This window comes from Perna viridis, chromosome 4 (assembly GCF_037379345.1).
Source record: "Perna viridis isolate PV_CMFRI_1.1 ecotype Kerala chromosome 4, ASM3737934v1, whole genome shotgun sequence".
In the NCBI taxonomy this organism is placed as follows: Eukaryota; Metazoa; Mollusca; class Bivalvia; order Mytilida; family Mytilidae; genus Perna; species Perna viridis.
The window spans coordinates 44,695,514-44,711,063 of NC_142448.1; the positions used below are offsets into that span (position 1 = coordinate 44,695,514).

The 15,550-nt window shown below is 32.1% G+C and overlaps 2 protein-coding genes across 8 annotated transcripts in view; one reads left to right on the forward strand and one right to left on the reverse strand.

The window, feature by feature from the left end:
• LOC148620232 (protocadherin gamma-A3-like) overlaps positions 1-15,550 on the forward strand; it is a 48,930-nt gene that overhangs the window by 10,691 nt on the left and 22,689 nt on the right. The window lies entirely within an intron of this gene.
• LOC148620233 (cadherin-related family member 1a-like) lies at positions 520-12,214 on the reverse strand. 6 transcript variants are annotated; one of them, XR_015921748.1, is made up of 11 exons: positions 10,499-12,214; positions 10,013-10,144; positions 9,246-9,318; positions 8,216-8,346; positions 7,678-7,878; positions 7,188-7,352; positions 5,021-5,134; positions 3,224-3,263; positions 2,611-2,675; positions 2,271-2,327; positions 520-1,297 (listed from the first exon to the last, which is right to left on the reverse strand). XR_015921748.1 is itself a non-coding variant. In XM_088580936.1 (10 exons), exons 1-9 carry the CDS (start codon positions 10,619-10,621, stop codon positions 2,299-2,301), a joined length of 1,008 nt encoding a protein of 335 aa, XP_088437062.1. In that variant the 5' UTR covers positions 10,622-12,214; the 3' UTR covers positions 520-1,297; positions 2,271-2,298. The 6 variants fall into 6 exon arrangements, 2 of the variants coding, with proteins under 2 accessions (XP_088437062.1, XP_088437063.1); XR_015921750.1 differs by lacking the exon at positions 2,611-2,675 and adding an exon at positions 4,405-4,609; XR_015921747.1 differs by having other exon boundaries at positions 2,271-2,675.

Below are 15,550 nucleotides of genomic sequence, written 5' to 3' on the forward strand. Positions count from 1 at the left end.
AAACATTGTCATCCCAAACAATGGTCATTAAAATAGCCTCTATTTGTCAATGATTTTCTTTATATTTCACCTGTCTAGACCTACAGTAAAGCAGGTTTTTGCAATTCTCTCGAAATAAACACGAACTGCTCTGAATACAACAGCACCTGCGAACCTGAGTATACTCCAAATCTTGTCCTTGTTGGTCGTGTCGTGCTGTTTGTTCTTCGGTGTTCGTTGTATTTTGAATGTGCTGTGTGTGACTTGTTCTTCCTGTGATGTTCCCGGGGTTTTTTTTACATTTATGTATTTAAGGAATTTCTACTTTTGAGCATTTGTTATTCTGATTTGATATATATTTATAAGTGTATATAATTCTTTAAGGACCTATTAGTTGGATCTAAAGTTCTCCATGTGAAAGCACATGATGCAGACGAAGGACCCAATTCTGTTTTAACATATTCAATGGCAGTGAGTAACTAACGTGTAAAAACATTTTTTCTATAAACTGAAGAAAACTGTTAAAAAAGGAAAAGTGTCGACAGTAAAAAAACAACGTTTCATTTTAAAACATCAAGGATATTCTGACTCACAATTCTGATCATGCCATATGAATACATTTTCTATATAAATTTTCAAAATTGAAACACTTGCAAATGAGTCCTTTTAGTACTGATAGTAGGTAAAATAAGTATACCTTGATAATATAATATTTTTTATCAAATGTATGATTATACTAATTTCATAGTTCCATTAATAGTTTTAATAACATCTTTTCTTCATTTCAGCCATACCACGTGTTTTCCGGTGGATCTCATTACGATGCCTTCACCATCATTCCTTCGACAGGAGATATAACATTAAAGGAACATCTGAAGCATGGTCTTCTAACCTATCATTATCAGGTAAATGCAACTGTAGGTACAAGTATTACAACTATACACATTCAAATAAAAGACACACAAATTTTAGTATTGCACTAGGACAATATTTTTGCTGATTCTTTCGTATTCATGTACGTAGGTAATTCACTGAAAATGTACATATTTTACTAGTTTTTACAATGAGTTTACTACAGAGTACTTTATGAAATGTATTTCGACTGAAGTAAAAACCTATCATCGTGGCTTAAAATATTCACAGATCAGTTTACTTAATCAAGTTGTCTGATTTGTCTTATAGAAAAATATTGCAGACACGTATTATTAACACTGTAGTACAAGGTTTCATCTATGAACTTCAGGACTTTGGGAACCCACAACTGACAGGTTCAGCACTGGTAGACATTGGTATCTTAGATTTCATCGGTTGACTGTTGCTGCACAAATAACAAAATTAAAAAAAAATGCGTTAGGTAGTTATGGTAGATATGTTAGTTTATCTAGTAGTCTTATATACAACTATAAACTTACGAACATGTAGTATACCTGGCCTGACACCTATGGCAATTTTCGTTAATACATGCAATAATGACAATATGCAAGTTTGGAAGCTTTACATGAATCTATATTGGCATGCATTAGGCTTATATTTCTAGAACCGCTTCAGATAGGGAAACTTAACTGCTTGAATCGTCTTTCCCCCCACATATCAAATATTTACAAAGTGAGGAATTGAGTTGATGATGAGCGATTCAGGTCCTCAAGACCTTCTCAATGAGTCTTATGAGATTAATTAAATTGGCATTAATGAAAAATAAAAAAAATAAAACGCAAATCTGACTTATTTACATGTAAAAAAAACTAAAAAAAAATGTGTTGACTACAATAACTCAAAAACAGATGAAACAAAAATCTCAAAGTTGATTTTGATTCGTGCTCCTAACCATAAGAACACGTATTGTTGTACGGCTGTGTACATTCAAACAGTGCATACAAACAACACCAGTTATGCATATCTAGTATACAAAATTATTATCTTTCAGATACCACGAGTAAAAAATGTATATTTCTGCCACTATGCATATGTCTTAAACTTTTTGAATTTTGAATGATTCTTATTAGACAATTGTAGAATTGTAAGGAGTCTGAACTGCTCTGGAAATTAAGCACTTTGACTAGTTAACGACAGTATACTCCTGCATGACACTTTTGACTGTGTAATGATATTTGAAAGCTGAATAAATCAAAAAACGTCCAATTAAAGGTGTAATTGATAATTCAACTGAACCGTAGATTTCTTGATTAAGGAAGTAAGAATATTCTTCAGTTTTATAACGGAAACCTACTTACTGAGCAAGACCTCAATTTTTATGATTCGTAAAATGCAATATTTACGTTTTTGGTGTATACCTTAAAGTCTTCTCGCCTATTGGAATGTTTATTCCCGATATGAACAGCGGAACCAACCTAAGAAATAACAATAATGAAACAAAATAATGTATATTTTTTTATAGAAATATATTGTTTTAATCAGCTTTTAAATGTATTCTTGAAATAAAAATATATGAGATTAAAAGTAAAACACTGAGCAATATGCAATCTAAATTTACATAAACCTGAACAGCTAAGACATACCGGAAAGCAGATATTTAAACATATTGATCTATTTTTTTATGGGTTATCAGCTACAACAAATATAAAATTAATTAGGCACATTTTTGTTTATGCTATTAAAAATGTATTAACTTACCTACATCTAAAAGTAGAGTGTCCATCACATACCAGTAGTTTGTACGTAATATATTGATACCCAAACTAGTAACTAAACAATTGATGTGTATGCAGTTCACGCATTTGCATTATAACTTCACATGATACATGTTATATATTTGATACAGTACCATTGAAATGAAAGCATTTGCAAAAATCATGTACATATATAATTTTATGATCATAGTGACAAATCAATTCAAATTAAATTAACAAAAAATCGAAATCGCCTTTAACATTTTGCCTGAAAGAAATCATCACCTGATATGATAAAAAGAAATCGTTTAAGATGTATTAGAAAATATTGAGCAAGCTAAAGACATAGTTTCCGGTAAGCAACAAGCACATAAAGCAATACTATTACTACAATCAAATTTACATTAATCCAGTAACATGATAAGACTCATACAATGTATATAAACAAATGAATAAAACGTTTAATATTTGAATCTTCTTACCTTAAGCTTTCGTTCTTTTTAGTAATAAATAATATAACGTAATTGGAGCGACAACATATGGTTGAGTAATTTATTTTTATATTCTGTTAAATTAAACTGATGCAGTTCAAAGTACAGGTAAAAGCTTGAACTTACAATATGGATTATTGGAAGAAATTTCACTATCGTAGTTTTCCTGGAAGAAAAAAATTGTTATATTCATTTGTATTTAGTCTATGATTCTAAAATATATGTCAAAATATATCTTTCTATGCAAGAACGGTTTTCGTTATATATCAAATATGCCTATATTTATCTTATAAAACTCTTAAACTATATATCGACTTTGAGTCATCAATAGTTATATTGCAAACATATATATTTTTGCAAAAATGGATATGAAATGATAACTTAGATTCAATTTTCAAACGATTTGTTCCCCCCCCCACTCCAAGAGAGATTGGTATACTGTTTTGTTTTTCAATTTAGTTTTTATTTCATGTTTGCCCCGTGCAAGTCTTGGTGTGTGATGTAACTCAGTAATAATGCGTTGTTGAAGAGGATAACGATTATTAGATGTTATTGTTATGAAGCCCATAAAGTATGTTTATAAGAACGCCACATAAAGGCGTCATTGAAACGACGTTACTATGTCGCTAATAGTTAGTACTTCGCGTTTTTCCCGACATGAAATTTAAGTACAATGTAAGGAAACGTAAAAGAATTAAAGTCAACGATTCAAATGAAAATACTTAACCACTTTGAATTTAAAAGGAGCACTTTATATGAGTTCATTTCGTTGTCCATTCAAGAATTTTCTGTCTGGCACATACAGCAGCTTTCGTGTCCAGTAATTTTTCACACGAATAAGGCACCGGCAAAGTCCACGCCTGTCACGGTAAATGGCGGAGGCACCAATCGTGTCTTTGGTAGTGGCGGCGGATCAGGTGCACTGTACAGTTTCCCGATAAGGTAGGTCTAGTTTCGGGAGTCTATGATTTTTGCGTGTTTGAAATCTAGGACCTGACGGAATCTCATATATTGAGTTTTCTGATGTGCGAGTATTCATGGACGTGTTCTCGTACATACATGTAACTTGGTCTGATGGACGGGTATGCATCTCCGGGGCGGGAATAGAGCAATGATTACTCAGTGTATCTATTGCACAATTGTTCATATTTGCGGCTTATGCAGGCGTGGGCGTGAAAGTAGATGCATATGGGTTAAGTCTGATGGGCGTAGGTTCAACATCTTGCGTAGATTTTGCGTGGTTTTCGTTACTTTGTAATGACTCGGCAAATTTGCGTATCTGTCTAACTTAACTATCTAATACATACATGTGTTCGTCTGCATCGGTGAGTTCTTGCTCGAAGTCCTCGTCTTCGGATATCTGCTCAAGAATCTTAGCGTTCAAGTCTATTAGAGTTTTCTGTTTCTGTGTCACCGTCTCATCGGTATATTTCACATCGCCGATTTCAATGTCCGTTTTCACCTTCAGATCACCGAATTTCTGCAGTAGTTTCGTCAAGGATCCTGCACGAACTGATTTTAGAATTAGCTTGAATTCCATTTTCAGCGTCTCGGCACCATAAAATGTGGTGGAACTCAGTAATTATGCGTTGTTGAAGAAGATAACGTTTTTTAGATGTTGTTATGAAGCTCATACAATATGTTTATAAGAACGTCCCTCCCTTCTATCTTGTGAAAATCAAAGTTTGTCGACCCTATTATCTATGTGTCCCTTCCCAATTTTCAATTCATCATCATCATTTCATATTCATTTTATCATCCCTTTCATGTTCATCGCCTGAATATAGCTTAAATAATGCTGCTCGGGCGTTAAATCCAACAATCAATCAAACAATCCTATTTTATTTTTTGCTGAATAAAAACGTAATAACTAAACATCAGGTTATATATGAACGAGATATGTAAAACATCTGCAGTACTTACAGTTGTTGTTTGTTGCTCACATCCTGTTTGATCGTTTTCATTTATGTCAATTACAAAAACGGTGATAAAACATGATGCAGTTGAATCAGGATGCCAAAACTCTCTAGCAACAAGCTAAAATATTCAAAGAAGGCATTATCATATAAAGGAAAAACAATTATTAATACTTTTTTCAGTTCAGTTCAGTAGATCATTTTAGAAATAACATGAATTAAGCTACTGATGAAACAATACAAAAACAAACTGTTTAGGTTCATCATAGCTTTCGAAAAATATGGCATCCAATTATGGCCTCCATTTCACCACAACTTATCCTCTAACTATAGACAAACCTGTGTATCTAGAACATTTTAAGGCTTAAAGTTATATCAAAATTAGATTGACTTTTGCAGGATTAGTTTGATCAATTCTGCAGAGCGAACAAAAACAATAAACAGAGACCTGTGTATTCACTTTATATGTTCCATACATTTACATAGTTATAATCACTTATTATGCGTAGGTGGTTATTGTCATTTTATTGACCAGCATGCCATTTTTCTATTAATATATGGATTCTCAAACTCCAGAAGTATCCACATAAACGACACTACATAGCTGGATCTGCAAAATGTATCAACAAACCTTTTTTTAAAAAAACGTTTATACTTACAGCTGTAAAAGATGGTCCACGACACTTGTTACAAATGTACCCCCGTAGTGGTATTAATTCAATGTGGACTCTAAAAAGATTGTTCTGGAAACCCTCAATGTAAGTTCATTATCAGAATACAACAGCATTATACCTATGACGTTTTAACTTTTTATAGTTCTATTCACCATACACAGTTAAAATCCCGAATCAAAAACATTATATATCGTTGTTGCTGAAACACGGTGCATCGAGATGGATATGTAGAACTTTGGTAGAGATCGTTCATATAAATAAAGATTCTAAATAATCTTCTAATTATATGCCAAAGAATGTTTTCAAAAGTCTTTAAATTCTGACCGACAGCATTAATGACGATAGCGATGGACGCGTTTTTCACAGACGGTCGAGATTCCAATGGGAACAAATGTGCTGTTCATTTCGCTAACCTATTATTTCACTCTTATGAGGCTGACTTCCTAGCTGATTTTATTCAAAAAAGGAACCCCATTTAGCCAGATCATTCGATCTCAGTTTCCGAAATTTGTGGTAAACCAATGAGGCCACATTTCTCGAAATATAATGATTAATCTTAATATTTAAAGGGAAAGACCATCTTTGCATTAATTTAGTCTCTCATTAAAAATTATACCCATGTAAACTAGAAAAAATCAACTTTATTGCAAAATGCGCTTTTATAAAATCCCCAAGGCTATGCAAAAATCGAAAATGTTGAAATATGCCATCTTGCAGAACTCTCCTATCTGAAGGAAGATCATAAGCAGATTTAATCGAATTTTGCCGATAGCATCCGATTAGCTCGGTTGGGTACTGATAAAGTACTGCATATCATATGTAAACAAAGAATATTCTGTAACAATCGCTGCTATCCTGTTTATCTAATCACCAAAACATGCCGTCTTGTCAAGCGCACGATTAAATACAAAGAGAAATATTCAAAAAGGTTTTTGACCGGCAATACGAACAGTATTCGGAAGTAGCCAATATAGATTTTCCTTAGACATTCAAGTTTTTTGGCTCCAAATCTGGTTGTTTGTCAATGTTGTCTGACATTTGCTTACAAGTTGTACCCCAATCCCTTCTTCTGTATATTTTGGGTTCAAAATATATGGGAAAAGTCCCAAATTTACGCTGTCTGTGGACATCGTAATCAATTGCCTATTTACTTTCACTTTACAAACCGACTTAGTGACGTCACAGCTAAACCGATTATGGTGGCGCCCATAGGCGCGGGAAATTTAAATCCCTCAGATGAACATTTAACAGATTAGTTTCGATATCTATGACTTGCACAATAACATAGTCTTCTCCTTTCAATGCATTATACACAAGTGGATATAAATACAAGTGTGTTAAAATTTCAACAAATAAAAATGCTGTCTTGTTCTTTTTCGAATTTCTTCAGAAGGATTTCCGTTCAAGTTGTTTATGTATTTACACGGAGTAAGAGTATTGACATTCAAATTAGAAGCACGTTTTAGTATTCTTTTCACAAAATCGTTTTAGATATTTTACCTTATACGTAAAATTATTCTCCGTCTCAAAATCATACTTGAAATCCTTAGACAGCCTGAGAATGATTTGTCCGTCTCCATAAACATCTGATGGTTTGACATTTATCCCAATAACCTCTGAACCATTCAAATGATGCAGCGAAAGCATGAAGCGATTGTTACGTATCTAAGTACAATAAAAAAAAAACAACAATTTGATAAGAACGTCGTAAAAATTACATGAACAGAAATGTGCAGAAAAATATCTACAATAAGAACAGGATATTTCTTTGGTGAAACAAATATTCTCAACTATAAGTACGAATGTAATGAAACAAATGAAAATTTTTATTTCTTTGTGTTTATTTCCCCGATTAAATAACTTTATGAAAATTATGTTCTTTAGCTGAAGAAATAGTACACTAAGCTATATTAGAAAACAGGATACTTAGACATAAAATTAACAAATGACCTGCCACATGCAAAGAATCAGTAGAAGACATGTATCTTACAGTTTGATCGGCATCTGTGACAATTATGTCTTCTTGAAGATCAAGAAAAATACTTGGTATTTCTTCAGATACATTGGCAAAGTAATGAGCTGCACTGAACATTGGTGAATTGTCGTTTAGGTCGTTTATTGTTATTACGACAGTGGAGTTTGTATAATCAATGCCCATCTGAGGTAAACCTGAAGTATTCGTCTCTTTTGCCTAAAAATAAAAGTCATTTCTTGATTAGGTAATAGTAAAGCTTAAAAATCTGCTTTATATATATTTTAATTGTTTAAATAGAAATAGGAAAAGATATTTAGTTATATCAAACAAATAAAATGTGTTGAAAAACCCTCCATTCGTTTATTACAAAAATATACTACTCTATTGAAAAAAAATGACAATGAGTTTTTTTTAATCAATCAGAAAATTGTAAAAATTATACTGTATTATTTAAAATACGTCTGTTAAAACGAATCAAGTGGAATTAAAACACATCGTAACATAATGATTGAAACGATATAAATTCAATAATACATTTAAATTATCATAGTACCTGTATATTTATCCTACATACACCATAGATTGTACGTAATGGGGAAACATCTCGATCGAAAAATGTTACATTTGTCGCAATTACTCCGGAATGTTTGTCAATGCGGAAAAGTCCATCACAAGGATTTGGATCTAAAATAATTAAGGAGAATATATATGGAAAATGTGTCAAAGAGACAACAACTTCATGGGTTCGCAATAAACGACCAGGAAACCACTCCACTGGGCAGGTCGCAACTAGCTCCTTAACAACATGAAACACATAAATACAGGGAAATAGTTGATTTTGTACACTCCATCAACATTTATGAAGTATAGTCAGTTGATTTAAGCATTTTAAAAAAAATATTATCAAGATTTGGTTCAAGATAAACGTTTGGGCTTCCAAATAATAAAATGACCAATGTATTAGTTTTTTTTACATGTACCTGGTAGATTAATATTCTGGATGATATTCTATAAAATCATTAGTGTTTACAATAATTAAACGTTGTTGAACTAAATTATATTGCCCAGGTGTTAATCGCACCCGAGCTTGCCTTTCGGTTTTTTTGTGACATTTTGTTTTACTACTCATTAACAAAGTGTGTCGGGAAGCTACATTGTACATTATTGTAGGTTGACTCTTACTATATTTTACTCGCTCGCTATGAGACAGGTGTCGCTTGTAGAGAAGAATTTGCTTAACCTCCCAGAGCACCTGGTGTTACTTTTGTTTTTATTGCAAGTGAGTTAGTGTTTTGTGTAGATTCATGTTTGTCTGTACTTTAGAATATATATTCTATCATATTGGTTATATGTAGGTACATTCCTAATTCATAATATAGAATGTATTTTCGACTACGAAGCTTTATATTTTTCAACAAGAAAAAAATATCTGATGTAGCCATTTTATGCACTGCCATGTATGTATTACATTTAGGAATTGTCTAGTGTAACTCTTTATGAATTGCAATACAAATACACGCACTCTTCACCGTTCTTCCTCTAAATATGACACAAATTCTTCATCACCGTAATAGTTAACATACCTAGAATAGAGTATTCAATTTCATTCGGAACACCAAAATCCCTGTCATATGCCTTTATATTCATACTAAGTACCTCGCAAATAAATGACAATCATTAACTTAATTAAGTTTGCCGAGTCGCTTGCGGTAAAACAATGTAAGGCTAGTTGTTCAATAAGAAGCCAAAGATACCAACTATCGAGGCCTTATCAATAAATTGTTTACTGATTATTGAGTTGGCAGTGTATTAGTCCTAGTAGTCTCCGGATGACTTGTACTAGTAGCTAGTTGTCAATAAATTAAACTTCCGTATTTGCGCCATCTGATCGACAATAATTTTGGGGTCATAGGTAAGATTCGTATAGACAACTGTTATGAGTCCTAGTAGTCTCCGAACGACATGCCCTAGGAGCTAGTTGTCAATTAATCAGACTTCCCTATTTGCACCGTGTGATCTACAATAATTTTAAGACCATAGGTAAGATTCCTATAGGTAACTGTTATGAGAACGTCGTCCTTTAATACTCAGTCAGAAACATAGTTGTTAGTAGCATTTTCTGACCATGAATTAAGAAAAACGTATTTTTAGAGACGAAAATATAGCGTTTAAATAGAAGACTTCCTGTTGTAAACATTGATAAATTCATGTAATAAATTTGTAGATATAACCACACATCAACATACAATATTCCAATATCGGTTGTTTACCTAAAATAAAATTAAAACCAGGTAGGAAACAACAAAAGCAAAGAACTTCTTTAAGCAAAGCAGAATTCTGTTAAACTTACTGTGCCATATCTGACGTTTTCGTCTACATTTACCAAATACGGCAATCCATCAAAATATGGCGGGGAATCCTGGTAATCCAGTATTTTAATCACCAAACTGACGTTGCTAGAGAGTGAAGGAGTACCTAAATCCTGTTGGGAAGGAGGAAAGGCGCACATTAATCAATACATATATAAATCGAATAAAACACTTTAGAATTTAAGTATGACATATTGCGAGCGAAAATGCGAAAAATAGAATGTGTTTTTATCTAGGTTGAATATGAAACAGAGCATAGAGATATCTTATTATAAAATGTTCATAAGTGCTTATCATTTTAATTTCTTACAATATAGGTTTTCAATGTAATATATTGCATTTAGGCAGTATAAATTGTCTTGACAACTTGTTTTTATGTCATTAAAGACCTTAAAAAGTTCTATTTGAATTAAACAATTACTTTTTACAATCATATATACTTCCAAATTTTATTTTTTTATACTTACAGTCGCCATTATATGATACTGGTAATAAATTACGTCTTCAAAGTCCAACGAGGTATTCAGTGTCACAACGCCAGTGGAGTGGTCGATTACAAAGGATTCATTGATTAAAAGCGCATGCTTCATTATGAAAATATATCATAAAATATAAATAATTGATTTTCGGTTACAGACCACCAATTCAATCAATGAGCATTTGGAACGTACGCAAAAATAGTCCTACGCAGAAATTACCCCTGTTCCTCATAGTGCTGTGAAAAAAGTTCTCATCTTATTTAAAAAATTTAAACAGTTTCTGAAAGGAAAAACATTTCTGTACATTCTATAGGTGCATTTTGCTTTTTGTGATGTGAAAGCCTAATCTCCATGATGGTTTCTAAATATATCCCCTATCTTGTGAAAACACTGGGATTTCCCATGCTATTTATAGACCTTTCACTTCCGGTGACCAGTACTGCACTGCAAGTCTGCTAACGCCACATGCCATTCTGAGGATTGTGAGCTGACATATGGGAACAAATTGTGCCCCTCGATTCGATGACCGATTCCGTAACACTTTCAAGGCTAATTTTATAGCGTATGGAACATCATTAAGCTAGATCCTTTGATCTTAGTTTCCAATATATAGATGACGTATTTTTGTTAAACAAGCCTTGTTTAGGGGATTTTATACATCGCATCTACCGCAAAGAACTTGAGAATAAGGGACACTACAATGTGATGTCAGCATTATATTCTGACCTATAGTTAGAGAACGATAGTAAAGGAAAACCATTAACCAAACGATACGAAAACGCGATAACTTTTCCAATTTCCCTTTATCTGTGTCGGCATTCCTTCAGCACCTGTGTATGTAGATTTCATATCTCAGCTCATACATTATGCCAGAGAATATTGTAACGACATGGACTGTTTGAACTGGATTATGTTGCTACAAGATTTAAATCATTACTTTAGAAGTTTCATGGTCGTCATCAGTCTTTAACTCGAGGATCGTTACGGTGCGTCCATCTGCACCATGAAAACCGATCTGTTCAATTTGTCATTGCTTTACTCCTCTTCGTATACCCCAGACCTGACTCTTTACGAATAGTTTGAATGGTGTTTCTAGAAATGTAGAAGACTCTAACCCTACAAGTGTATCCAGTCCATGTACCCAGATTAAAATGGGGTACTATTTGCTCATTTAATTTTGTTGTTTGTACATATTATATTTTGAGTATCTTATGCTCTTTGTTGTATGTGTCTGTTTTCCAAGTCCGGGCTCTCCCTAGATTACATTCTGTTAATTTCCGATGGAATCCTGGTTCCCATGTTAATCTTTCTTATTTTATTCATGTGATTATCATTTGTTTTTTATTTTTTATTTTTTATTATTATTATTTTTTTTTAATTAAGTAAGATTCTTTAAATATGATCTCCGTGTGATGAACATATGAAAATCTTATATAATGATGCATATTTAAATCATATCACGCTCGCTTTATACAAAGACTATGTGTCACAAATCATGTAATTATATGCGGTGTATTATGAGCAATTACCACAAATTTACTGTCCGCCAAACGTCAAGCACCACCTATTTTTTTTCTAAATTAACTTTATGAAAAATAATTCAGTCAGCACCTGATGCAGTCATTTGTTCGTCACAAGTTTATTTTTTCCCTAAACTAAATTCTTATTCAATGCTGATAAATCTTTAAAAAACGATTCTTACATGAGAACTCTATAAAATGGTAGTATTATTTATGATTGTTAAATAACATATTTTACAGTAAAGAAGAACAAACCTGACCCGCTGGCTGAAACAAAAACAAACTCATTTTGAAACTGATCTCGACTCGGGGGATGTTACAATTCAATGGAGTAAAAACATGATTGATATGTTTATAAGTAAGATATTTCTTATATGTAGTGAACCGGACTCAGTTATGTTTAACTTAGCTACAATTAGATATATTATAGTTGTAAGAAGTATGACTTATTTTACTAATTACAAAATAGAGATGAACATGATATTAATTCCGAAAGACATATATACAACATACAACTAAGTCATCAACTGATGTTAAACACAAACGAATGTTTTGAAAGTTTATATAACATATTAAGATGCACTTCATGAGCTATTTGGGAGTACAAATATTACCCATAATTTAAAGACATGGAAGAACAAACTCGGGGAATACAGAGAGACGATGGAGAATGTTAATCAATTATTATCACAGAAAACTACACTCAACAATAGCAAAAGTCTATAATATGATAAACTAATTGTTGACAATAATATGAGCTTATTCAAAGAGTGGAACGAAATAATACATAAGAAAAGAAGCATCCTCCGTAAGAAAACAGATGAAACACTTTTGAAAAATATATATAAAAAAACTGAATCAACGGAAGAAGGCATATTGCGTTGTGAAATTTAACCCAGCACATGCCATAAGAGGATTGAGGAAGAATCAGTTCTTTTCTCGTTAAAATTTCGAATTCAAGAAATTTAAACTGAACCAGATGAGGAAATAAAGATTTGAACTAATTTAGCTATCGAAAAGTTTGAAGCAATAATCACTATTTTACGACTTCGAGCCCCAAAATATCAATCGAAATTCAGTCAGTGTGATGCCACAATGTTGATTTTTTCAATTTAAAACGTCATAAAGGAATATTGGCTGATAAATTTATGGTACTTTGGATAAATGAAACTTCAAAAGACGAATTGAAATGCAAAAAAAAATGTTGAAAAAAAAGTCAATTGTGCAACCCTTCTATATGTATTTAATGAATGTATTCAATTTTTGATTAGTTTACACGCTATAACCTAATCAGATATTGAATATATTTTAATTTTTTAAAAAATGATATATCCATCACTTTTATTAACACTAAGTAAACAGCAACTTTAATTTTCCCGCCGTGTAGTAATTCTAGTAAACAAATTGGCCGCCATTTTAAAATCAGCGGCAAGAAGCTGTCATTTCATCACTGGGAAATGTTCAGTGATGTTATTTTCCAAAATTGAAGACACAGTCATTAAAGCGGGAATTCGACATAAATCCGGCCGACATAAAGTTAGTTAATAATTTTTTGTCACAAATCAAATCTCATCAAATTAAAATGTATTCATATATTATATATATATTCATGTAATATATGTCCTATCGAAAACGCTATATATTTGATACATCGTGTGCTACTGTTTACGCTGGAGATTTACTAAGTATCACTTAATTAATGAAAACTTTATTTTTTATAAAGCTTAGCTGGCAGAGTGGTCTAGAGCGTTTAACTTATTGCCATAAATGACAAAGCAAAGAATAATGTATCGCTCTTTAACATACAATATGCTGAATGGATTATTTTTTATTTCACTTATTTTGCATACATTAATACGACGATATCAAAGAAAATCATACCTTTAAACTAAATTCAAAAGAACCGCCTGCACCATTATCTGGATCCGTTGCCATGACTTTGAGTACTGAAGTTCCAATGGTAGCATTCTGCATATTTTAAAAAAAGAGATTGCTATTCTTACAAATAAATTTCAAATCACATTAAAACCCATTATACATATATTTAACGCATACATTGGTTTGTTTACATATTTTGAATAATTTTCTTTTTGAATATATTATTTACATTTTATATCAGAACTTTTATTTAATTTCATTATCAATACTTTGAGTAAACTATCCCTGATGTGTAACTATCTTTACTTTATATTTCATGTTTTGTATATTTGTGTAAAGCATTTACGAAATTGGCTGCCTAATATAAGGTGTGATGAATCTTCGTTACATTTTAACGTATTTTTGAAATTCCAAATACATTTATTTGTTTTCTATCGTTGGTGTATTACATAATATATATACTTTACCATTGTCAAAGCCTCCACCACTTTCTACACACGACTAATTATTTGTATTTATAAATTAGTGAAGCCCTTTGAAAGCTAATTTTTTTGTACAATGATACAAAAAATATATGTCTTTTTTTCTCATTTTTCTTTATATTTTACCTCTTCTATATCTGCTTGATAAAATGGAACGTCAAACCGCGGAGAATTGTCATTTATATCTAAGATATAGATAGTAACTCTGTATGCTGCAACCTGAAATTTATCATTTACATGCTATATAAATATTGTTTGGGTGATATTGTAAGAGTTACATAATGAATACATTTCTTAGTAGCAACAGCATGCGATGTCTGAGGCATTTCCATTATCTCTAATAACAATTCCCGATTCAAGAATTTTGTTTATAAACGAAGAACTAATAAAACGGTATGATTTATATGATCCATCTAGAACGTTACGACCGAAGACCAATGCCGTATTATATTAACTTCCAACGACGTTTCGACATGACATCATCTAAACTTTTGAACGATGTCTGAAAATTCAAATTCAAATTGAATTTTGTTTTTAGTGTGTTTTAATCTTTATAAATAGTATTTGTATGTGCAATTGTACTGTTTATTAGCTCAATAAAAATTATAATAAAAATATGGAGTAGGCATTGCCTAAATCAGCGAGCACCGCGAGCTTTACCACACGTGTACTGTCTGTGAGAGATTCGTCAAAATAATAAAAAACATAACAAAAATTAAAGAGGTGGGGGTCGGACGAATTTTTTTTTATTTCAAAGGCAAGCATAATCAATATTTTTATTTCAAAATCTGTCTTGTTAAATAACGGGAATGTTTTTTTCAATCAGTGAGCAAGGAGCTAATTTTTAACTGAAACGTGTGAGTATGAAATAATTTTTTCTCCAAAAAAATCCAACCCCATTCCTCTTTTCCCTTCGCCTTCTAAATAGTCGATAGCTATGTAACACTTCGCCATACTTTACAATTTCTACTAAAAGCCTCACTAGTAGCGGTCAGATCTATTTGTACAGATACCGGAAATGTTACAGTTCTCCACGAATGGTGGGAATATTTTACACATATTGAGTGACGTAAACAACATTCAGACGCAACTGACAGCTGTAAACGAGAAAATGATTGCCTTTCCTATCTTATAAAAGCTATGCTTCGATTTGAATAATA

Excerpts from the sequence above, each read along its gene's own strand:
- LOC148620233 (XM_088580936.1), bottom strand. The coding sequence starts at position 10,621 with ATGAAGCATGCGCTTTTAATCAATGAATCCTTTGTAATCGACCACTCC. Across the intron at positions 3,264-5,020 it reads GTGAGCAACAAACAACAACT|GAAAACTACGATAGTGAAAT; the intron begins GTAAGTACTGCA and ends TTTTTCTTCCAG. Across the intron at positions 2,328-3,223 it reads TTCTTCCAATAATCCATATT|GTTGGTTCCGCTGTTCATAT; the intron begins GTAAGTTCAAGC and ends GTTATTTCTTAG.